The sequence below is a fragment of the Ovis canadensis genome, chromosome 17, assembly GCF_042477335.2.
Source record: "Ovis canadensis isolate MfBH-ARS-UI-01 breed Bighorn chromosome 17, ARS-UI_OviCan_v2, whole genome shotgun sequence".
NCBI lineage: Eukaryota > Metazoa > Chordata > Mammalia > Artiodactyla > Bovidae > Ovis > Ovis canadensis.
Genome location: NC_091261.1, coordinates 83,064,062 through 83,086,601, shown reverse-complemented (window position 1 = coordinate 83,086,601; position 22,540 = coordinate 83,064,062). Strand labels below are relative to the sequence as shown.

At 62.6% G+C, this 22,540-nt stretch overlaps 3 protein-coding genes across 25 annotated transcripts in view; 2 read left to right on the top strand and 1 right to left on the bottom strand.

Annotated features, from left to right (window-relative positions):
- Window positions 1-794, top strand: part of ARVCF (ARVCF delta catenin family member) — a 30,836-nt gene extending 30,042 nt beyond the window's left edge. For all 15 annotated transcript variants that reach the window (XM_069558482.1, XM_069558478.1, XM_069558488.1 and 12 more), the window contains one exon: window positions 149-794. In XM_069558482.1, coding sequence (XP_069414583.1) covers window positions 149-175 — 27 coding nt within the window. In that variant the 3' untranslated portion in view covers window positions 176-794. The remainder of the gene's footprint in view (window positions 1-148) is intronic.
- On the bottom strand, window positions 740-17,871 carry COMT (catechol-O-methyltransferase). Of its 2 annotated transcripts, XM_069558515.1 has the most exons (6): window positions 17,355-17,608; window positions 8,756-8,904; window positions 5,838-6,129; window positions 4,698-4,891; window positions 4,359-4,490; window positions 740-2,380 (listed from the first exon to the last, which is right to left on the bottom strand). In XM_069558515.1, exons 3-6 carry the CDS (start codon window positions 6,127-6,129, stop codon window positions 2,180-2,182), a joined length of 819 nt encoding a protein of 272 aa, XP_069414616.1. In that variant the 5' UTR covers window positions 8,756-8,904; window positions 17,355-17,608; the 3' UTR covers window positions 740-2,179. The 2 variants fall into 2 exon arrangements, with proteins under 2 accessions (XP_069414616.1, XP_069414615.1); XM_069558514.1 differs by lacking the exon at window positions 8,756-8,904 and having other exon boundaries at window positions 17,355-17,871.
- The window catches only part of TXNRD2 (thioredoxin reductase 2), a 27,651-nt gene continuing 22,468 nt past the window's right edge, over window positions 17,358-22,540 (top strand). For 2 of the 8 annotated variants that reach the window (XM_069558501.1, XM_069558499.1), the window contains exons 1-3: window positions 17,482-18,922; window positions 19,125-19,190; window positions 22,436-22,492. Coding sequence is in view for 4 of the 8 variants with exons in the window: in XM_069558496.1 (XP_069414597.1) it covers window positions 17,422-17,491; window positions 19,125-19,190; window positions 22,436-22,492 (193 nt within the window). In the remaining 4 variants the exon portion in view is untranslated. Of the gene's footprint in view, window positions 18,923-19,124; window positions 19,191-19,346; window positions 22,493-22,540 lie in introns of all 8 variants that reach the window. The other 6 variants (XM_069558496.1, XM_069558494.1, XM_069558500.1 and 3 more) reach the window with 6 other exon arrangements.

Sequence of the window (22,540 nt, the reverse complement as noted above, 5' to 3'; positions counted from 1 at the left end):
AGGGGCCTGGGCCATCGGAACCTGGTCACAGGGCGAGAGCAGGCTGATCCTCCAAACCTTCCAACACCCCAGCGCAGGGCCCCCCAAGACCCACCTTCCCTCAGCGACCATCATCAGGCTTGCTCAGGCGTCCCTTTTCCGCCCACAGGGCCTGGGCCTGGCCGTTTGCTCTTAGGGTCTGACCTCTGAAGAGACCACAGGAAGGGGCCTCTGGGCGCCCGTGCAGAGCCTGCTGCGGAGCTGGGAGCCCTCTGGCGGCAGGGTGGGCGGCACCCTCCCTCCAGCCCTGGCTCCCTGCTCCTAACTCCCAGGCGAGTCAGCTTCCTGACATGGTGCTGTGTGCGGCGTGCGCCTGGGAGACCCAGGCCAGGGTGCCCGGCGTTGCTCTGGGGCCAGCGGGCCCCCCCCCCCCCCGAGGAGCACGGACGGGCGAGGAAGGGGCTCAGCAGGGAGTCTGGCCCCAAGGCTGTAGGGGCTTCCCTGGGCCCTGAGCGGGGGTGGTGCCGGGGGACAGTCCCAGAGACCCTGGAGGCAGCGAGCAGGGGCTGGCTGTGCGTGCCCTGCCTGCTGCCTGCAGCGCCGGGAGCCCCTCCCTGGGCACTGTGGCCCTCGAGTAGCGCCTCTGGGACTGGCCTTTGGCAGCAGTGGAGGACCGCTGTTGAGTGCCTGCTGTTTGTGACTTAAAAACCAGAGAAACACTGATAAAAAACATCAATAACAAAACCAAACTAAGACAATATTGGTAAACATCTAAATTTTTGTAAGAAAAATTAAAAATTATAACCAGCAACAAAGGAACTTCCCGTGTCTGTCTCCACAAGCCCCTCCCCTGTCGTCTGCTGGGTGGGCCACTGCATCCAAGCCCCTGGGATGTGCCTCCCACGTGGCCCCTTTCTACACACACAGGCATAGGGTCGATCCTGGGTGGTTAGTGGGGCCCCGAGGTCTGTGGCTGGTCTTGGGCACAGGTGGGCTAGGCTAGAAGGGGTGATCTCGGGGTGAGGGACCCAGGAGAACCTCCGAGGTGGCTGGAGGTCCAGCCGGCCGCTTGAGGGCCTTGGGGCTGGAAGGCCAGCACTGGGGCTGGGGGGGCCTGTGGATGTGAGTGGGTGCCGGCCGGTCACATCATCACAAGCAGCCGGGTCGTCACAGAAGCACCTCAGCTGTTCCAACGGTGCTGTCTCACCCCAGACCAGGCTGAACAGGATGGGAACGTGGTGCACCCAGAGCCACACCAGGCCCAAGGCCAGGTGCTCGGCATTCCGCACCTGACCCAGCACTGCTTGCTTAGAGTGGCCTGCGGGCCGCCCAGGATCCCAGAGGGGCTCGGCCCAGCCCGCAGACATCCCTGTGGGGCTGAGCCGGGCGGCTGGTCTGCAACGGCTCAGGGGAGCGGTGGGTGTCTGGTGCGAAGCTGGGGCGTGGGGGGAGACTCGGGTCCTCTCTCACCTAAAGAATCAGGTCCTCAGTTTCTACCTCAGTATTCTAAACAGGGTGTTCCTCTGTGAGATTGGTAGTGGCTGATTGTAGAAAAGTTGCATTTCATTCTTAAAAGGAGGCGAAAGGAAGTGGGGTGTTTTGGGGGCAGGGGGGTCGGTGGTGATCACTGAGGCACTGCTGCCACCTGGTGACGGCAGGGCGCAGGTGCAGGCGGCGCGGGTGCGGCCCGCCCAGCGTGCTGATTGGAGAGAGGGAGGGAGAGGGAGGCGGGGAGAGAGAGAGGGGGGAGAGAGGGGGAGGCAGGGAGAGGAGGGGGGGGGAGAAGAGAGGCAGGGAGAGAGAGGGAGGGGGGAGAGGGAAGGAGGGGGGAGGGGGCGGGGAAGGGGGAGGGGCAGAGGGGAGGAGGGAGGGGGAGAGGGTGTGTGAGACAGTGTGTGACTGACACTGTGCACCTGTGTGCGTGTGACCCTGTGCGTGCGTGTGTCACTGTGCACGTGTGTGCGTGTGCGTGTGTGGACACGCGGCACTCAGCCACTGCTCGCCTAGCTGGTCTTCGCAGGCAGCCGCCTTTAGATGGCCTGCCCCGACTCTGGAAGGGGAGCTGGTCGTGCTCGGGGCAGGCCAGCGGGACAGCCTGGAGCTGCAGGGGGCTGCCGTGGGGCTGCTGCCCTGAGGGAAGACCAGCGCTGGGGCCGCCTCGCCCTCCAGGGCCAGGCGTGGCGGGGACCCCGAGCAGGGCTCAGGGCCGCGCGGGGGCGCTCGGGCCCCTGTAGACGACCTTCTCCAAGCCGTCCACCACCTTGGAGTACTCCAGGTACGAGCTGAAGTGCGAGCACTCGAAGCGGCTGCTCCCGCGCACGTACTCCAGAAAGTCGGGCGCCCCAGGGAAGATGACGTTGTCGGCCAGCAGCACTGTCCCCTTCCGCAGCAGGCCGCACTCCTGCGGGGACAGACGCACGGCTGGAGGGCATGGGGGCGGCCTGGCCGGGGGCGGCCCCGCCCCAGCCCCTCCCCGGCAGCGGCCACTGCAAGGAAGGGCTGAGCAGGCATGAGGACATCGCGTGGCACACAGAAGGGGCTCACTGCGCGCTGGGGGGCGTGAGAGTGCGGACGGCGGGAACCAGACTGCGGCCAGCGGGTGACCGAGGAACATGGGCTCCCCCGGGTCACCGAGATGCCTGGTGACCCATGCAGGGGCCACTGGCATTGGCCGCTGGAGGCTCAGTAGGGCCCGACCAGGGGGACCCTGCAGGGCGGGGAGGCAGACCTCCACACCCACAAGCCTGCCCCTCAGTCTACCCTGAGGCACCCCAGTCTCCACCAGCGCCTGGGCAGTCGGCCAGCATGTCAGGCCTGGCTCTACAGACGGACGGGCAGCTGCACTTCCATGCCCCCCGACCTCATCCCCAGTCCCTCTAAGCCAGAGGAGAAGCTGCTTGGTGTGTGTGAAACTTGCTCAGTCGTGGCTGACTTTCTGCAACCCCATGGACTATAGCCCGCTGGGCTCCTCTGTCCATGGGATTCTCCAGGCAAGAAACTGGAAAGGGTTGCCGTGCCCTCCTCCGGGGCAACTTCCCAACCCAGGGACGGAATCCAGGTCTCCCACGTTGCAGGCAGACCCTTTACCATCTGAGACACCAGGGAAGCCCTGCTTAGGTTGCTTCAAAAAGCGAAAGGAAATGTTTCCCTGGGGAAGGGGTGAAGGGACAGCCTAGCTGCTGTGTTAGATCAGTTTTCTCTAATGATTATTAAAGTGGAAAAAAAAATCCCCCAAAAGGAAGGCCAAGTCAAGCAGGGGGCCCCAGGAGTGTCTTAAGTTGCCAGTGAGACCCCAGGGATGGACGGGCACCCCGTGGTGACTTAGGAACACAGGGGACACTGCAGTGGGCGCAGCCTTGAATCTTCCTGGTAGCGGCTGCCTCCCTCCCATCCCTGGGCCCTGAGGCCGGAGTGGAAAACACAGCTGTGAGGTCAGTGAAGTTGGGACAACCCATGAGCCAGAGTCTGAAACAAGTGGGCCTCTGAATCGAGGAGCATTTCTCTTAAAAAAGGAACTTCCCCGTGATACTGATGAGGAAGGACTGCTGCAGCGGCCCAGCCTGCCCAACCCCGGGAGCAAACACTCAAGGTGAGCTGGGGCTCAGCACGTGGGCCACTGAACCCACAGGTCAGCCTCGGAGGAGGTGATGCAAAGGCTGGCCGCCTGCCCGGGGACGGAGCCCTGGAGTGTCTGACCAAGGCCGCGTGCCGGCACTCAGAGGACCAGAGTGGGGTCCCCTGTTCCCGAACCCTCTCCTTCCGCCCCGGGTGCAGCTTCAGGTCACGAGGGTGCCAGGCCTCCCGCTCCTTCATCTCCGGCCGCCCTGCTGTAAGAACACCAAGCAGCCCGTGGAGAGCCCTGAGTGATGTGGACGAAGGCCACCTGCCCTGCCAGCCCCTGGCCCGACCGAGGCGGTGTGGCCAGGCCAAGGCAGGGCCAGCTGCAGAACACGCCTTCCCTTCTCCTGAGATAACGACCAGCCGTGAACAAGTGGTTCTGAGAAAACTGTTAGGTTCCTAGTTGGCAAGGGCAGCAGGCCTTCCCTGGGGGCTCGGGTGGTAAAGAACCCAGCCGCAGTGCAGGAAAGCCAGGTTCAATCCCTAGGTCAGGAAGATCCCCCTGGAGAATCTCATGGACAGAGGAGCCTGGTGAGTACAGTCCGTAGGTCACAGCCGGACACGACTGAGCAACTGACACGCCCACTTCCAAGGGTGGCATCTGCTGCTCTCCACAGATGCAGGCCACCCAGCGGTGCTCCCTGAGGCCCACCCGCCCCAGCCCAGGCCCCCACGCCCGTGTCCCGACTGCGCACAGGCCAGCCCACGGCTCCCCAGCCGCCCTCTGCAGGGCCCGACCTGGGCAGCAGACACAGGCTCACCTCCAGCAGAAGCGTGTCCGGCAGGTAGCGGTCCTTCCAGTGGTCGATGAAGACCATGTCCAGTGTGTCCACGTCATACTTCTCCTTCAGCTGGGGGATGATGTCCTGGGATGCTCCAAGGATAACAGTCACCTGGAGCAGCAGACCCCGCCCAGTGAGCCTGGGGGTTCCGGGAGATGGCCCTGCTCTGCCCCACCTCTGGGAGTCTCACGCCCTGCAGACGGGGCTGCCAGCCAGGTGGGTGAGCATGGCCTGGAGCCGCTGGGGTATGACCCCAGCCCTCCTGGCCCCCGGAGCCTGTGCCCACATCCGTCCACCACCTCAGGGACAGCACCACACCTTGTCCTGTAGGCCTGCAAACTCCACCATCCGCTGGGTGATGGCGGCATAGTCGGGGTTGAGTTCGATGGTGAGCAGCCGGGCGCCCGGCAGCAGCAGGCGGGCCATTCGCACCGCCGAGTAGCCGCAGTAGGCGCCCAGCTCCAGCAGCACGGATGGCCGCTGCTCCCTCAGCACAGTGTCCACGATCTCGCCTGCGGAGAGGGCGGGGGAGGTGAGCAGGGAGCTCTCCACCCGCCCCCCCTCACCCCGCCCCCCCTCACCCCGCCCCCCCTCACCCCGCCCCCCCTCACCCCGCCCCCCCTCACCCCGCCCCCCCTCACCCCGCCCCCCCTCACCCCGCCCCCCTCACCCCGCCCCCCCTCACCCCGCCCCCCCTCACCCCGCCCCCCCTCACCCCGCCCCCCCTCACCCCGCCCCCCTCACCCCGCCCCCCTCACCCCGCCCCGCCTCACCACGCCCCCCTCACCACGCCCCCCCTCACCCCGCCCCTCCTCCCGCCCCCTCCTCCCGCCCCGCCCCCTCTTCCCGCCCCGCCCCCTCCTCCCGCCCCGTCCCGCCCCGCCCCCCCGCTGCCACCCCGCCCCGCGCTCAGCCCGAGCTCCCGCCCGCAGGCCTCTGTGCTTCTGCTCACGCCGGTCCTCCCCTCCCAGCATTCCCGGCTGCCCCCAGCCTGGCCCCGCCCAGAGCGGCCCTCTGCGGAAGCCCCACCCCACTCCGGCCCCGGGCTGCACCGAGAGCCTGCCCCGCTCCCTCGAGCTGGACACGGTCGGAAGGTTCAAGGCTGCTGGGCCGCTGGCTGCCCTGACTCCAGGGGTGCCACGCATACCGGCTGGAGTCCAAAGGTCGGGAAGCGGCCCCGGGGGCGGGGCGGGGCCTGGCGCCCGCGCAGGACGCAGTCCAAGGGTCTCCATGCACCCCAGGGCCAGCCGGGACACCCAGGGACCCACGGCCCGCCCCGGGGAGCACCCGGCTCTGCCTGGCGGCTGCGAGCGAGAGAACCATACAAGCACTCTTCTGTTCCCCGTCCCCCCGCAGCACTGGCCGGCGCTCCCTGGCGGCACCTCCGAGAGTGGGGGCGGGGCTTCCCCTACAGCGGTCCTCCCGCGGGGCCCGCGCCCGAGCCGCCCCGCCACCCACCTTTCTTCTCGCCCACGTGCATGGCCCACTCCTTCTCCGAGCTGTAGCTGTCGATGGCGGCCACCACGCTCTGCGGGTCCCCGGCCTCCGCGTGCTGAAGCACGTGCTGCAGGATGCGTTGCTCCTTGCTGCTGCCCATGAGGAGGTTGCGGACGGGGTTCACGATGAACTCGTTCCAGCCGATAAAGGCCCAGCCGAAGAGCCGCAGGTCCGGTGGGGCCAGCCACCGCAGCGCGAGCAGGGCCAGGCCTACGGCGCCAGCGGCCAGCAGCAGGGGCGGGGCCTCCAGCATCTGCGGGCAGGGGGGCGGGGCTTCAGGGCGGGGCCTCCAGCATCTGCGGGGGGCGGGCGGGGGCGGGGCTTCCGGGCTCTGCTGGGCCCCGCCGCCCGCAGGACCCGTGGGAGCACGTGGTCACCACGAAGTTAGTGACCTGCCCGCCTGGCTGACCCACCCAGGAGGTTCGAGAGGTCAGCCCCATGCCCGGTGGCCAGACCCAGGTGAGACGGCCGGGGACACCTGCAAACCACGTCCCCAGGGACTCTGCCCTGGGTGGAGAGATGGGGTCTCTGGCAGCCCTGGGCACGGCTGGCCCGAGGCTGGACAATCCCCACAGGGGTGGCCAACCGCACTCACAACCCCCTGGGGCACACACTGGGGAGAGCCCAGGAGCTCGTGTGGCCGGTGAGCTTCCGGGGACGGACACAGGCAGCCCCAAGCCGGCTGTTCCACAGAAGGGCAGCCTGTCCCGTGAGGAGGCTGCCTACCCTGCCGCCCACCCTGCCGCCCGCCTGCACCACGATGAGCAGGAGATCGGCCCTCCCCCTGGCAGGCGACCCTTTGGGCGGGTAGCAGGGGTCCCCAGTCAGAGGAGGGGCCCGGGGCCCCTGAGACAGAGCCAGGCTGAGCCGGCACAGGGCAGAGGCCTTGAAGTGGGAAAGCGTGGGAAGCTTCCAGCAGGGCTGTGGTCACTCGTGGGCCACGCACAGGGAGGGGCCGCACAGGACCGGCTCCTCCAGAAGCGCCTGCTGGGAAAGGCACGTGGGAGAGCAGGCGGGCTGCGTGTCCTGGAGGGGTGACTGCCCCTCCCTGGATAGCTCAGGACTGCAGCAGCCTGGGCCACAGCGAGGGTCTCAGCAGGCAGGGCAGGGAGGGACAGGGGAGGGTCTCGGCAGGCAGGGCAGGGAGGGACAGGGGAGCATGCACCCCAGACTTTCCAGTGGTCTTGCATGCACGGCCTGTTTACACCAGGCACCCGAGCCTGAGCACGTGGTCAGCAGGTCAGGGCCCACCTGACCCGCCTCCCTCACAGCCACGCCCCACGCCCCTCCTCCGAGCTCCGCTGCAAAGCAGACCCAGCTTGTGTGGCTTTCTCCTGCATACAGACAGTTAATCCATAGCGTGGGAGGGACCAGAGTCCTGGCATGGGGGCCTGCCACAGGCCAGCCCTGCCCTCAGGGGAGAGCAGACAGGCAGCGAGACGTTGCCTGGAATGTCCCCCCAGCCCTGGACGCCACGGACGGTCTCCCTGGTCCCTGCAGTACTGCCTGCAGGCCAGGCCAGCATGTGCCCCATGGGGCAGGAGGCAGGTGTGGGGAATCTGGGGGTGTGGTGGAGTGGGGCCGACCGCACTTCCTGGACAGGTGACAGAATGCAATGGCGGCGCGTGGCCTGAAGTGGCCGGCACTGCCCACTGGCTCCGTTCTGCCAGCTTAGGTCCCCCAACCACACACCCGTGTGACTTTATCACAACTGTGTTCAGCAGCAGTGGAGAGAGGCTGGGCCACTTTGATGGATTCTCTGGGTTGATGAAAAAAAACTAATCAATGTTACACATAAATATAAAAAAAATAAAAAGTAATATTCCATTTAAATGCCAAAGTCCTTGGTGGACCTGGAATTGTGAAAGATAACTTGTAATTCCCACAGTGCCTGAACTGTATAAAAATTGGGTGAGGACTCAACCACCTGACGGCCCAGGTCTGCCGGGAGCTTCCTGCGGTGCCGGGAACCAATAACAGAGCCGCTGACTGAACCAGGCAGACGTGCTGGGAGGCAGCCCTCCAGGCAAGGGCCGGGCGGACCTCTCCTCGGGGAGACACAACCCGGGGGGCCCCTTGTGCTGGGGGTCCCAGTACCAGAGCGCCCACAGCTCTGCCCTTTGGAAAGGCCACAGTGAGGTCGCTCAGTTCCCCCGGCAGTGGCCTGAGGTTCCCACCGCCTTGCGTGGCTCTGGGCCCCGGGAGGGTGAGGGGCCCCGCTGCCCTGAGAGGACGACAAAGGAGCCGCCAGCCGGAGGCGAGGGCTGGTGGCCAAGCGGCTTTGCGTGTCCCACGCGCATCCCCCTGCTTCCGTGTGTTCCACTCGCGTCCAGAACCTAATTTTAAGAAATAAAGCCCTAAAACTCATAGAAAACACAGGATTAACTCTTCATGACCTTGAATTTGGCTGTGGGTTCTGGGCTTCCCTGGTGGCTCAGACGGTAAAGCGTCTGCCTGCAGTGCAGGAGACCGGGGTTCGATCCCTGGGTTGGGAAGATCCCCTGGAGAAGGAAATGGCAACCCCCTCCAGTACTCTTGCCTGGAGAATCCCATGGACTGAGGATCCTGGTAGGCTACAGTCCATGGGGTCACAAGGGGCCGGGCACGACTGAGCGGCTTCACTTCTGCTTCTCAAATGCGACTCCAGAAGCACAGGCGGCAGAGGAAAACAGGGCTGCACCAACACGGAAGCGCTGCGCGCCAGAGCGCGCCCTCGAGAGGGCGAAGGGCAGCCCAGGCGCGGAGGAAACACTTGCAGACCACCTATCTGAGGAGGGTTTAAAATCCTGAGTGCACGTGAGAATTCCCAGAACTCAGAAACGAGCCAGTTAGGAACGAGACGGAGAACACGGACAGACAGTTCCCCGAAGAAGACACACCAGTGACCAGGAAGCGCGTCACTCGGAAGTCCGACCAGCGCCGCAGGCACCGCTTCAGCCCCGCTCGGATGCCCCGCCCCGTGCTGGCGGGGCCGTGGGGAAATCGGAGACTCAAGCTCGGCTGGTGGGAACCCAAGACGGAGCAGCTGCTGTGGAGAACAGTTAGCGGTTCCTCAGAAAGATGTACACAGAGTGCCCGTATGGCCCAGCAATCCCACCTCTGGGAGCGGACGCGGGGCGCCCGAGAGCAGCGGCTTGAACCCACACCTGTCCTCCCACGCTCAGGACAGCGTGAGGCGCAGCGGCCACGAGGGAACACGGACCACGGCCAGAGGCGGTGTGGCCTCTCCGCACACTGGGGTACCCCTCAGTCACACTCAGATGCCTGCAGCCCCGACCCCGTCCCACTGGGAGGGACATGTGGACGCCGGCGGCGTCACGGAGGGACCGGGGGGACGTCACGCTCGTGGATGAGCCGGAGGCGTGAGGATCAATTCTGAATGATCATACCCGGGTGGAACGCGCACCAGGGCCAGTCTCACAGAGACAGCGTGGAGAACAGGCTGCCAGGGGCTGGGGGCCGCGGGGAGTCACTGCTGAAAGGGGCAGGGCTTCTGCCTGGGGCGGCGTGGGAGTTCTGAAGACCGTGGAACAGCTAAACAGCCACGTGGGCGCTCGATGCCACCCAACTGTATGCCTGCACGTGCTTAGAGCGGTGAATTTCAACTTACGCCTGTCTCACTTCATCAGAAACGGTGGAAAACCAAGAAAACAAGCAACCCTGTTTCTAGTCCTCTCTGTCCCCACAAAAAAAAAAGGAACACGGCCCCCGCACTGGGAAGCAGAATCCAGAAAAACCAGCCCAGCTCCCCATCTGCGTGCCTGCCCCCTGAGCCTGGGCGACTGAGCGCCCGCCCCACCCACCCTGGAGGCGCACACTCAGGCCCTCTGGGAGGAGGGGAAGGCCGCGGGTCCCGCGCTTCCTCCGCAGGCCCGGAGTGTGTTCCCCGAGCCCTAGAGATGGAGCATAAAACTGGGGGGCCCTCTCTCACAACAGCAGCAACAGCCCACCCCCAAAGCTTCCTTATTATAAGCCCGTTCTTAAGTGGTCTCCTTGCAACCCCATACCTGGGATTGCCACCTACCCTCCTCCTGATAAACCCCCAAGGGGCTGATGGAGATGCCGGTGATAAACCCCCAAGGGGCTGATGGAGATGCCAGCCAGGGCCCCAGCCGGCGGGCCCACAGGCTCTTCAGTCCCGCGGTGCTAGGGCGACGTGTCGGGGGTAGGTGGGTCCTTGCCAGGAGTCACACAGGCCGCCCCCGCCTCCCCGCTAAAGGCAGGCCTGAGAGCGTGGGGGCGGGGCATGGGGGGCAGGAGGGAGAGTCCTCAGGAAGGGGGAACCGGGCGGCTGCCCGAACTAGGGATGTGCCTGGGCCAGGGGCCTGTGCTCTGGGGTGGCGTGGGGCACGGCGTGGGACACAGAGGCCCAGGGGCTGTGGCCTCGTCTCCTGTCTGCCCCGCAGACGACAGGGAGGACAGCTCTGCCGATCCTTGGTGGGGGGGGGGGGGTCCCTGCAGCCCCAAGGCAGGAGCCGCCCGGCTGGCCCCGCCCACTTCACTTCCTCCGGGTCAGCACAAGAGCATGTAGCCTCCGCCTGCCCTCCTCCCCCAGTCCCTGCCTCCTTGGCCCTTCTCCCCAGCCCCTCAATTCCACCAGTCCCTGAAACCTTGGGCCCCCTGGTGCCTCTCCAGGGACTCAGGGATCCCCCAGGAGCAACCAGCTGATGTTGAAAAGGAAGAACAGTGAATTGGAAGCATTTAGTCTATGCCTCCCTGAGATGATACATCAGGGTCCAGAGGGGCTTTCAGGTGTCACAGCGCACGGGTGTCGACCCCAAGCTGAGCAGAGACAGGGAGCAACGCTTACCTAGGCTAGTGGGTTTTATGTAACTGTTCATGACTGAAGCATAGCTAGGCACAAATTTTTATGCCTACGCTCATTCCCCACCTCCAGATGGTATGACCAGAGTTCTGTGATGCCTTCCTGGGACTCTATCCTGACTGGCTTCCAGAGGAACAGACACTTACGTAAAGTAAACCTTCCTAAAACTCCCAAAGATGCAAGCACCGACTCAACTGTTTTTCTAGCTCGTGTACTTGGGTCAATCTTTGCTAAATAAAACCAGCTTAGTAAGTATTCATCTCATCAAATAGGTGTATCTTTAGAGTTGTCAGCATGACATACGTTGCAACACACGTAAGTCTCCTTGGCTGACTAGTCAAATAAGCTAGTATCGTACCGATTGGACATTCTGCCAGGGGCCAGCACGGGAGATCCCACCCATGACAAGGTCATGTGGAGACACCTGATGGGCAAGGCGAGTCAGGTCTCAAGGGGTCCTCTGTCTGAGCATCTGCCCCGAATCCACAATCTGTTTACTGTCTGCTATACTATACTCTTCTGACACTGCTGCTGCTGCTGCTGAGTCGCTTCAGTCGTGTCCGACTCTATGCGACCCCATAGATGGCAGCCCACCAGGCTCTGCCGCCCCTGGGATTCTCCAGGCAAGAACACTGGAGTGGGTTGCCATTTCCTTCTCCAGTGCATGAAAATGAAAAGTGAAAGTGAAGCCGCTCAGTCGTGTCCGACTCTTCGCGACCCCATGGACGGCAGCCCACCAGGCTCCTCCGTCCATGGGATTTGCCAGGCAAGAGTGCTGGAGTGGGGTGCCATTACCAGCGGCTATCCCCGACCACCTTTCTCTGGAAAGAGTTAACTCAGAGCTCCAGTTAACAGTCTCCTGCATATGAAAGGATGTCTGAGGGCTCTCTAACTTGCCTGACAGTTGGAGACTTTTAAAACTTGTGACTGTTTACAGCCCCCCAACCCGAGAGGCACGAAGCTTAAAACATCTTAAAGATACAGGGCCTTTTAGAGTTAAGAATTAGTTTGGTGAAGAGTTTGTTGAGTTAATGTTTGCTGCCAGGCCTCCATATCCTTTATCTTTTAGGCACCTGGGAGGATATTAATCAATGTAAACGGGATGCAGAAATAGGAATACAGTAGTTTTGATGTTAGCAACACTAGACTTTTGAGTTAATTACTTTTCTCTTTGTTATAAATCACTGTACTCCTCTTTCATTGTTATGAATTGCTGTGTCCTTGCTGTGTAACAATGTAACTTTATTTAGTGCTTTCTGAGAGTGGCACCAGACTTTGGGAAGAACAACACTTTTAAGGTTTTCTGGTTGACAGACCCTTATCAGAAAAGGGCCATAAAATGTTACTTGGCCCTCTGGCCAGAAGGTGATGTAAATCACCTAAGACTTGTGTATACAGCTGGGTATGCAGAGAGAAAGCCTGGTCTCGATAGGAGTCAGGGCTGCTGACGCTGCACAATTTTGTATTATCCATTGATCTCTATGTACAACCAAAAGTGTAAAAGGCCTTTCCGGACAATAGAGGACGGGCCAGTCACTGAAAGACTGGTTCCCCCCGTGTCAAATCTCTCTCTCTCGTTCTCTCTCTCCTTCTCAGGCTGAATTCCCATCTGGGGCGTGGAGGCTTGCCATGTCTACTTACTTGCCCCGGCTTCCAAGACCCACACAAGAGGGAGCCCAAGGCGGGGCACCCTCCGTTATTCAAACGGGCGCTGGTGGCCTAACGTAGACGGTGCGAACCTCTTGTCTCGAGGTTTGCTTAGTTCTCCACGTAACCCAAGTTATCCAGCCTCTTTTCTCCACTAAATTTTCCTACTACACTATTTCTTCCTAACCTCTTTTTATATTTCTAAATAAATAAGTTTTTCCTCGCCTACTCCGTCTCCCCTTCGAATCACCCTGGATCCACCAGGGCCGGACCCCAGCAAGTTAAGATTATAAACTTGATTTTAATCAAATCCAGTCACTATTCTCTCTCTTAATATTCACTTACGTACTTGGCTGCACCAGGTCTTCGTTGCAGCGTCTGGGATCCAGCTCCCCGACCAGGGGTCAAACCCGGGCCCCCCCACTGGGAGTGCAGTCTTAGCCACTGGGCCACCGAGGACGTCCTCCCGTCACCATTCAGATAAGCTCTCTTTCCATAATGACTGTGTTCCAGTCTGACTAAAAACCGTTCCCAGATTCTTTTTGGTAATTTGAAACCTTAAGAGTTCTACCAAGTTAAGTTAAACAATAGATACCCCGTTGTTTTGCCAAAAGTTTTCCTTTCATTTTAGGTTTGAGGCATTTGTCAAAAAGAGAAAGCACTCCTTACACACAAACAAGCAATCTCACTTTTTAACAGAAGATTATCCAACTTAATCTCAGTATCCAGGGACTTCCCTCATGGCCCGGCGGTCAGGAATCTGCCTGCAAACGCAGGGGACACAGGCTTGGTCCCTCGTGCGGGAAGACTTCACAGGCCACGGAGCAGCTAGCCCTGTGTGTGCGGCTACAACCACGCTCTGCAGCCGGGGAACCTCCGCAGCGAGCAACCTGCGCGCCTCAGCTGGAGAGCAGCGCCTGCTCGCCGCCACCGGGGAAGCCACAGCAACAAGGCCCAGCTCGGCCAAAAGTGAATAGATGAGACAAGTTTTAGAAATTCCCAAATACAGTCAGTAGGAGAAAAGAAGCAAGAGAGAAGTAATAGTGCACACACCACCAGACTGAGCCGGCATCCACACCCCGACTTGAACAGCGTGGGGAAGTCCTGAGCCAGCATCCACACCCCGACTTGAACAGCGTGGGGAAGAAGTCCTGAGCCAGCTTCTACACCCCGACTTGAACAGCGTGCGGAAGTCCTGAGCCAGCTTCCACACCCCGACTTGAACAGCGTGGGGAAGTCCTGAGCCGGCATCCACACCCCGACTTGAACAGCGTGGGGAAGTCCTGAGCCGGCATCCACACCCCGACTTGAACAGCATGGGGAAGAAGTCCTGAGCCAGCTTCTACACCCCGACTTGAACAGCGTGGGGAAGTCCTGAGCCGGCATCCACACCCCGACTTGAACAGCGTGCGGAAGTCCTGAGCCAGCTTCCACACCCAGACTTGAACAGCATGGGGAAGTCCCACGTCACAGCAGTCTGCGGTCCCAGAGGGGAAGGGTCCTGGGCGGTGTGTCCACCGCACAGGCGAGACTCCAAATTGCAGCTCTGGGGGCTCCCGCTCACAATCCCAGGCAGCAGACCGACAGCACCGTCGGTTTGTGCACAAAAAGGCTGCAGTTGCGGTTTGACTTTCACGGTGCTGTCTGACTCGCCTTGGGAGTCGTAAGATTCCTTAGGCCTCAGGGGGCTGGCTGAGGCTCAGGGGCCTGGGGCTGGCCCGGTCCCTTTCTTATCTAAGTGCCACCTGACTTGTGGGGCTGATGTGCTTGTGATCCAGGCAGGGTCAGAGGTCGGCCAGAGGCCTGCTCCTGTGCTCCTGGAGCCTGAGCAAGACAACCTCCATCTAAACTCCCCTGTCACCACGTGTCTGTATAATTTCCACATAAGATGAAGTGCTGAAACACTCATGATCAAGAAGGCGTGAGTTTAAGTTTCTTTACTTTGGCTTCTGATGTTTATATAACAAAGAGGTAAAGACATTTGAAGGTGAAAACGTGGGTAGATCCATCATGTCCGACTCTGTGCGACCCCATGGACTGTAGCCCGCCAGGCTCCTCTGTCCATGGGACTCTCTAGACAAGAACGCTGGAGTGGGCTGCCATTTCCGCCTCCAACCTTACGGATTATGCGCACCTATCTTCACAAAATTTGCTCATCTGCCACAGAATACTGGGATAGCACAGATACTTTGCAGTCGTCTACTTCCTCGTTCTCTCTATAAAATAAAGGCTGCTAATGGTTACAAACTTTAATCAACACGTGAGAATAAAACTACTCCTAGTCCGAGCAAAGGGAATCAACTTTGTCCACGAGGCAGGGAAGCGGAGATGTGTTCTTAGGCGAAAAGCACGCAGAGAACGTGGAACATGCTTTTGTTGAGGGAGGAGAGTCATTTTTGTCCTCAAGCAAAATAATAAGGGGAGACAGGGCTCCCCTGGCGGCTCAAGGGTGGAGGGTCTGCCTGCCGACGCAGGAGACACGGGTGTGGCCCCTGACCCGGGAAGACCCCGTGTTTCGTGGAGCAACCAAGCCTGTGCGCCCTAGAGCCCGCACTCTGCAACGAGAGGCCCACGCGCCAGAGCTGAGAGTAGCCCCTGCTCGCCACAACTAGAGGAGGCCCGCGCAGCAGTGGAGACGCAGCACGGCCAAGTAAAAGGTTAAAAAAAAAGAGGGAGACAGATCCTGGTCAGTTACAAACTCGCCAGCTGCTTTCCACAAGGGTTAAGTCACGTGCCCCTGCAGCTGCTGACCTCCAGCACACCCTGAAGGAGTTCAGGGAAAAGAGGCCCTCCGTGCTCAGGAAAAACCAGCAGGACAGGTCTTCAGAGAGTCAGTTATTCTCAGGAGCTGATTTTATGAGCCCAGTGTTTGCACCTTCTTGTATCTAGAAAAGCACTAGATTCCTTCCGGGCAACAGCTGCTCTTTGTACCAGCAACCTTCCGCAGACTTGACTGCAAGCGCTCCCCTTCGTCAAAATCACATGTACACTGACCTTTCCCCTTCCTCTTTCGAGCGCCTTCCCGAGAGGCCTGAAATGCTGTCTCCCAGGCTATGGTCCTCATTTTACCCCAAATAAAAGGTAACTCGCAACTCCTGTGTTGTGACAGAGGATGAGATAGTTGGAGGGCATCACCGACTCAGTGGACATGAGTTTGAGCAAACTCCAGGATTTGGTCATGGACAGCGTGACCAGGCGCACTGTGGTCTGTGGGGTCGCAAGGAGTCGGACACGACTTAGCAAACAACAAAGTGAGACCAGAACCAGTCTGTAAACATGAATACTCTTCACCACCACTGATCAAAAACGGAAGTGCCCACAGAGAGAAACTCTGTCTCAGAGGAGAAAACAACGCGCCTTGTGGGTCATCAGAGTCCAGTCCTGCCCAGCGGATGCCTTTGAGGTTTTACCACCACCTGCACGTTCCGTCATCGCCGGACCCTCAGTCCTTCCCGTTTACTCAATATTCAGTGCAACGCTCGGAACGTCAGTTTTTCCCATTTTCCTCCCTCCCTCCTGGCCTGGGACTCAGTCCTGTCACCGCCCGTGTCCTCCTCGGTCTGACAGAGCCCTGCGTGTCCCAGGGAGACACGGTGGTGGGAACTTTGATGTGGGCCACCGCACAAGCCACGGGGGCACCCACATCTCCCGAGCTCTGCTCCAGATGGAAGTGGCCTTGCCACGCGACCCTGATGTCTCCACAACGCTCACTCACACGGCAGATGGCCACCGTGGCCTCACGTCACCATCTAGAGACCTGAGAACTCGATGTTTAAAATCTTCTCAATTGACCTCCCTCAGGGCTCAAAACCCCGGGTTACTGCGGCCTCCGATCACCCACTGAGGAGACTTGGTCCCTGCCAGACCCAGCCACGAGGCCTCATGCAAAGACTGGGACAAAGAGCTGACTGTGTGTCACGGCTTAGGGCCACTTCCCTACAAGGCCCCATCCCCCCAAGGTGTCCACCCAACAAGCTCACAGCTTCCGCAAGAAGGGACACGTCCAGCAACACTGCCCAGCTCTGCAGGAGGGCAGGAGGCCAGGTCCAGTGGGCAACCTCGGGTGGGGGTCCCGGGGACCTGTGCCTCCCCTCTGACTCCCTCGGGCCCCGACACCCCACCCACATTTTCCCTTTCCAAGGCCTGGCGGCCCCTGAGCCAGTCCAGTACCAAGCCGTTACCAGTGTCCGCCATTGTCTATCTGACCCGACAAGCCCAAAGGAAGCTGCTGGTCAAACCTCAAAGGCAGCAGCAGGCCAAGGGGCCCAGGTTTCTTCCTGAGAAGGCTGCCCAGTTTCACAAAACGGAAGGCCCAGGAGGCCCCAGGCCTGCCAGTGGGACGGGGGCACGGCTGAGCCCTCGCCTGGGCCTCGGAGTGCTCCCTCCCCGGGGCCCCGAGGCGCTCAGACTACTCTGCAGCCTGGTCCCAGGTCCACACTCTCCCAGAAACCGCCCACCTGGGAGTCTGGGTCCCAGAGCCCTGCGGTGGCCCGCCCCCACCCCCGCCCCGGCCGGTGCCCAAGGGGACCTTCTCCTGAAACAGGGCTCCCTTCCCTCCACCAGCCTGGTGTCCCTCCTGCCACCACGTCAGAGGCCCCCAGCCCAGGTCAGCGTCCCCAGCCCAGCTTGGAGCCCCCCATCCAGGTTGGTGCCCTACCCAGGTTGGAGCCCCCAGCCCAGGCCAGAGTCCCCACCCAGGTCAGCGTCCCCAGCCCAGCTTGGAGCCCCCATCCAGGTCGGAGCGCCCCACCCCAGCTCCAGAGCCCCCACCCAGCTCCAGAGCCCCCACCCAGGTCCAAGCCCCACCCCAGGTTGGAGCCCCCACCCAGGTCCAGAGCCCCGACCCCAGGTCCAAGCCCCAGCTCAGGTCGGAGCCCCCGCCCAGCTGGGCGCCCGCGTCCCGGGAGGATCCTTCCCTGGGGTCCTAGACGCCCCCCGCTCCGTGGCTCCGGCCCCGCGCGGGCCCCGCGGGCGGCCCGACTCCGGCCCCGGCCGCGCGCACCCACCTCGGGTCCGCGGTCGGCGGCGCAGGCAGCGCGGCGGGCAGCCCGGCCCGAGGCCCCCGGGGCGGCGATGGCGGCGCTGCGCGGAGCGGCCGCGCGTTTCCGGGGCCGCGCGCCGGGCGGGGCGCGGGGCGCCGCAGGTCAGCGGGCGCGGGCCGGGGCCGCGCGGGGGGCCGCCCGCGCCGGGGGTGGGTGGCCTCGCGGCTCCGCAGGGGCGGTGGCCGCCGGCCGGGGCTCCCCGCGCCCCCCGCGGCCCTGCCGCACCGCTGCACGTGCGGGACCCGGGCGGGCCCTTCCCTGCGCCGGCGGGCGCTCCGCGCTGCGCTGGGGCGCCCTGGGGGCGGGCGCTGGCACTGCGGGCCCCTGGACGGCCGGGGGTCCTGGCCCCCCCACCCCCGGCAGGGGCCCCCCACGGCCACAAGCAGGGGCGCGGGGCGCCTCCAGGGTCCCGAGCGGGGGCGGGGCGGGGCACCCCAGAGGGGGCCTCGGGGGCACCACGCGCCCCGACCTCTCCCGGCACATCCCTGCCCTGGGCGGGCCCCCTAGTGGAGAAGGCGCCCTGGGCGGGGCACCGCGCCCTGCAGGCTGTGTGTAGCTGGCGCCCTGGGGCGAGGGGCCGGGGAGGCCGCCGGGGTCTGGCCAGACGGTCACGGCTTGTTAGGCGGGGCGCGGGGCGCTGCTCCTGGGGGCTCTGCTGGCCCTGTGCAGGCCCCAGTTCAGGGATGAGCGGAAAGCCTGGCGGGGGAGGGCTCAGGACACAGGGCGGCAGAGCTTGCAGGCCGAGCAGAGGGGCCAGGCTGTGAGGCGCCCTGGGGTGCACGGGTGCGTGCCCAGCCGGGGCTCTGGTGCCGGCCCCTCTCTGGGGTCCAGTGAGGTCCTTCCTTGCAGACAGGCTGCTCAGAGCCCACAGGTCTTAAAGGCTGTTTCCCGCAGTGGGGCCTACAGAGGCCCATTGGCCTGCCTCCTCCCCACTTATCAGGCGGAGGGGGCTGCTGGGTGTGCCCCCTGGGGAGAGCAGACCATCGAAGATAAGCCCACAGTCCTGGCGCCATCTGTTCACGTGAGCAGGGAGAGTGGGGCTGGCGGAGGGGCTCTGCGGGCCAGGGAGACCCCACGGACACTGCACCGTGGCAGGCCGGCCATGGATGGTAGGCACCTCTTCCGGGTCCCCGCCTCCCTGAGCAGGGGAGAGGAGAGAGCCCCCGGACTTGTGCTGATCTTATTTCTGTCCCCGGGCGGCGGGCCGAGGCCCGGTGCTGGGAGTCCCTGGCTCAGAGCTGGCTGCCCCTGAGGGCACACCCCCCTCCGCCCTCCCTTGCAGACCCCAGTTCTGCTGTCTCTGAGCTGCTTTCTGTGGCAGCATCTGCAGACAGGGCCTTCTACGGGGAGAAGACGGGGCAGCCAGTCCTCCAGGGGCAGGGGTGGGGGCTGCAAGCGGCCTCCTGGGGGCCCAGAAGCGTTTCAGAGCCGCTGCCCCGCCAGGCTCTGTGGGCACTCGGAGCGGCCGAGCCGCACGGCCCAACAGGTGGACTCGAGAGAAGCTTTCCCGCCCGCTCCTGCCAGGACATCGGGTGACGCTGAGCTCAGGGCAGCTCACTTGCCTTCTTGATGTGGGTGGCGGGGGTCAGTGCGTGCTGGGGGACGCGTGCTCACCCCAGACTGTCACAGGGCCGGATGTGGCTGCGGGACCGCCCTGGAACGTGGGCACCCTCCCTGGTGGTGCCTCCTGGCTGGTCCCGGTCCTTCCTTCTGACGCCCCCCTCACCCCTGCAGGCCGGCAATGCTATGACCTCCTGGTGATCGGCGGCGGATCCGGCGGCCTGGCCTGCGCCAAGGAAGGTGCGTGCCCTGTGTCCCGCATGCGGCTGGTGCGGCGGGTCCTCCGGGAATGCAGTGGAGCTCTGGGGGCTGAGGGTGTGCCCTGCATGCGTGCTCTCTGCCGCGGGCCTGGTCCCCCTCCCCAGGCAGCCGGTGGCCCGCTTTCTCTCACTGTAGATCACTCTGCATTTTATGAAATTTTGTCTCAATGGACTCGCGCTGCAAGTATCCTCACTTTCCGGGCCTCTCCCACGGGCCCCGTTATGTGGAGATCGTCCGTGTTGCTGCGTGAATCCGGAGCCTCGCCTTCTCACACGGCTGTGTGGACTCGGCGTCCATCTCACCTGTGGCTGCTCCATTCGCCCATGGGCTGGGTTGTTTCCTGTTTGGGGCTGTTGGAAACAACTGTGTGTGTGTGTGTCTCTGTGTGGACGTGTGCTGTGCGTCTGCTGGAGGGCCGCCTGAGAGTGGAGCAGCTGGGCCGAGCGCTGTGCCCCCGTCCAGGCACGGTTCGCCTTTCAGCGGCGTTTCGCCCGTTTGATGAGCAGGTCTTCCACGTCTGTGTCCGTTTTATCCCGAGTGTTTCGTGCTTTCAGTCTGCTTTGCTGAGGCGTGAGTCACACGCTGTGTAGATCACTCGTCTCAACCGCCTGACGCGGTGCATTTTGCACCCGCGGGGTTGTGCGGCCGTGACCGCCAAGTGTATCTCCTGTTGCTTTCTGTTTGTGCCGGTCTCTGTTGCCCGGGCTTTCCCTGGTTGCGGGAGCGGAGCTGCGCTTTGCTGGGTGGCTTCTCACTGCGGTTGCTTCTTTGCTTGTGCAGCATGGGCTCTAGGGCGCGTGTGGATTCTTCCCCACTGGGAGACCGTCACCAGAAGGGAACATAAGGAGACATAAGTACCCCTGCCCGGAGGCGACGACTTCACCCCACGCCCTCATGTCGCCCCACAAGGCACCTCGGACTCTGCCCTGTCTGCGCCCCGGCATCCATTCTGATGAGAATCTGCCGTCTGTATCTTTGTTTCTCTGCTGTGTGTCTCTCTCCTCTGCTTGCTTTTAGGGTTTTCTCTTTCCGTTACTTTTGAGCAGTTTAGCGATAGCATGCCAATTCCGGTGCATGCTGAATTCCCTTCGTGCCGGAGTTCGTCGAGCCCTGTGGGTCTGTGGATCAGGGTTCCCCATCCTCTGGGCCCTCACGCCTGAGGTGGAGCCGATGTCACGGCAATAGAAATGACGTGCACAGAAGTGTGATGGGCTCGGATCACCCCAACACCATCCATCACAGAGTTGTCTTCCACAGAACCGGCCCCGGGCTCCAAAAAGGGCGGGGAAACCGCTGGGTCACAGTTTTCATCGACCCATGGCGCTGTTCAGCCATCAGTTGCTCCTCCGCGTGGGCAACGCTGGTCCCGCGTGTGTCAGCTGCCCCGGCTCCTCTCCAAGCGCGCCTGGCTCTCTGCATAGTGGACGGTCTCCATTCCTGCCTGCAGGCTCCCGAATAAAGGCGCCTGCAGTGTCTGCTCCACCGTGAACCCCACTCGGTGCCGGTTCCTAAAAGCACGTTTCTTGGAGCACAGTTGCTTTACAGCGCAGTGTCCATCTCCACTGCCCAGCCAGGCGCGTCGGCCGCACGTGTGCACAGAGCCCCCCGGTGTGGCTTTCCCGCTGCTTGGCGCGGTGTCATCTCTGCAGTTTGACGTGGGCGCCTTTTTCTGTCTTTCACACGGCTTCTTAGCTCTTCGCACACGTGGAGTGCGGTTGTGCCCCCCGCTCTGCTTGCTTTTCCGCTGATCCTGACGTCACTGCCAGTTCTAGGCAGCTTCGTGGACTGGCTGCATCTTTCTGCTCCTTTGTGTGCCTGGCAATTTTTGTTAGAGCGCCAGACACTTTGGACTCTACCCTGCTGGCTTCACTTGGTAAAGAGTCTGCCTGCAATGCAGGAGACCTGGATTTGATCCCTGGGTGGGGAAGATCCCCTGGAGGAGGGTATGGCAACCCGCTCCTGTCTTCTTGCCTGGAGAATCCCACGGACAGAGGAGCCTGGTGAGCTGCAGTCCACAGGGTCACAAAGGATCGGACACAACGGAGCAACTCACACTCTTTCACTTTCGTTTGCTGGGTTCTGGGTCTTTTTGTACTCCTAGAAACGTGTCAGAGCGTGTCCTGAGATGTAGGTAGGGACAGCCTGGTCTTTTCGAATCTTCTGCATGAGGTCTGTTAGGCAGGCCTGGTGCGGGGGCCCAGTCCGAGCCTGACTACTCGGAGACACGACCTTCCTGAGCCCACCCACCGCCCCGGGAGGCTGGGCAACACTTCCACCGCACCTCCTCGGGAACGCGCAGCCCCTCCTGGGCTGGGTCCTCGGGACCCCTGTTCCTGGGGTTCACATCCGCCCGCTCCTGCTCCCAGAGACCGCTGCCCTTCGTTTTCTCCTGTTCTGCTTCTTGACACCAGTATTGTGCGTATTGTGTCAGGGTGTTCAGTGGTTTTGAGCAGGAGGGTAACTGGTGCCTGTTGCCCTGTCCTGGCCAGACCCAGAAGCTGGGTGTGGTTGTGTCTGAGGAGCCCCCTCGGCCACAGCCTTTAAACCCAGTGCTGGGTCCCGTCGGTCGCCGCTGAATGAAGTGGTCTTGTCGATGAAGACTCGCACACTTGCTTCTGGTCGACGCAGCCCCGAGTCGAGCGTGTTCTGCAGTGTCAGACGCTCGCGGCCTCGGGGCGCAAGTCCGGGGCCTGGGGCTAGCCGGCGCTGGGCCCCAGCAGGGCCCCTGGGAAGCCTGCAGTTGTCCCTGGGCTCAGAATGTAGGGCTTGCGGCTTGGAGACCTGCAGACAGCAGAGGGGGGTCTTGGGGAGCAGGGCATGGGGCAGAGGGGGCTCCAGGCGGGGCTGCAGTGTGGGGTCTGGTCCTGCTCCCCGTCTTGGGGCCTTGCTGACCTGCCATCTGACTCCTGCGCTTTGCTTTCCTGAGAAGAGGCAGCAATGCCCAGCTGGGAACTCTGAGCAGATGGACTGGGACCCTCCATGGGGTCCAGGAAATAGGGGTGTGAGGGGGGCCGGGGGCCTGTCTGTGGTGTCCTGGGTCTGACCTGCCCTGGAGCAGGGTGGCGGGGTGGGCTGGGCAGCACTGCTCTGGTGGGCGGTCAGGGAGAGAGTCCGGGAGCCTGCCCTTAGGCAGTGTGGCCGAGGCCAGAGGCCTCCTGGGCACCCTGAGTCCCCCCGGGTGGACTGGTCCCCAGCGTGCTCACCTGCCTGCTCCTTGTCCTTAGCCGCCCAGCTGGGGAAGAAGGTGGCCGTGCTGGACTACGTGGAGCCTTCCCCCCGAGGTAGGCCAGTCCTGCGGGTGGGGGCGGGCATCAGTCCTGAGGGGCCGA

Coding starts and splice junctions, on each gene's coding strand:
- COMT (XM_069558514.1), bottom strand. CDS start 6,129: ATGCTGGAGGCCCCGCCCCTGCTGCTGGCCGCTGGCGCCGTAGGCCTG. Junction 4,892..5,837: donor GCACGTGGGCGAGAAGAAAG/GTGGGTGGCGGG, acceptor CCCTCTCCGCAG/GCGAGATCGTGGACACTGTG. Junction 2,381..4,358: donor CGGACACGCTTCTGCTGGAG/GTGAGCCTGTGT, acceptor CTGTCCCCGCAG/GAGTGCGGCCTGCTGCGGAA.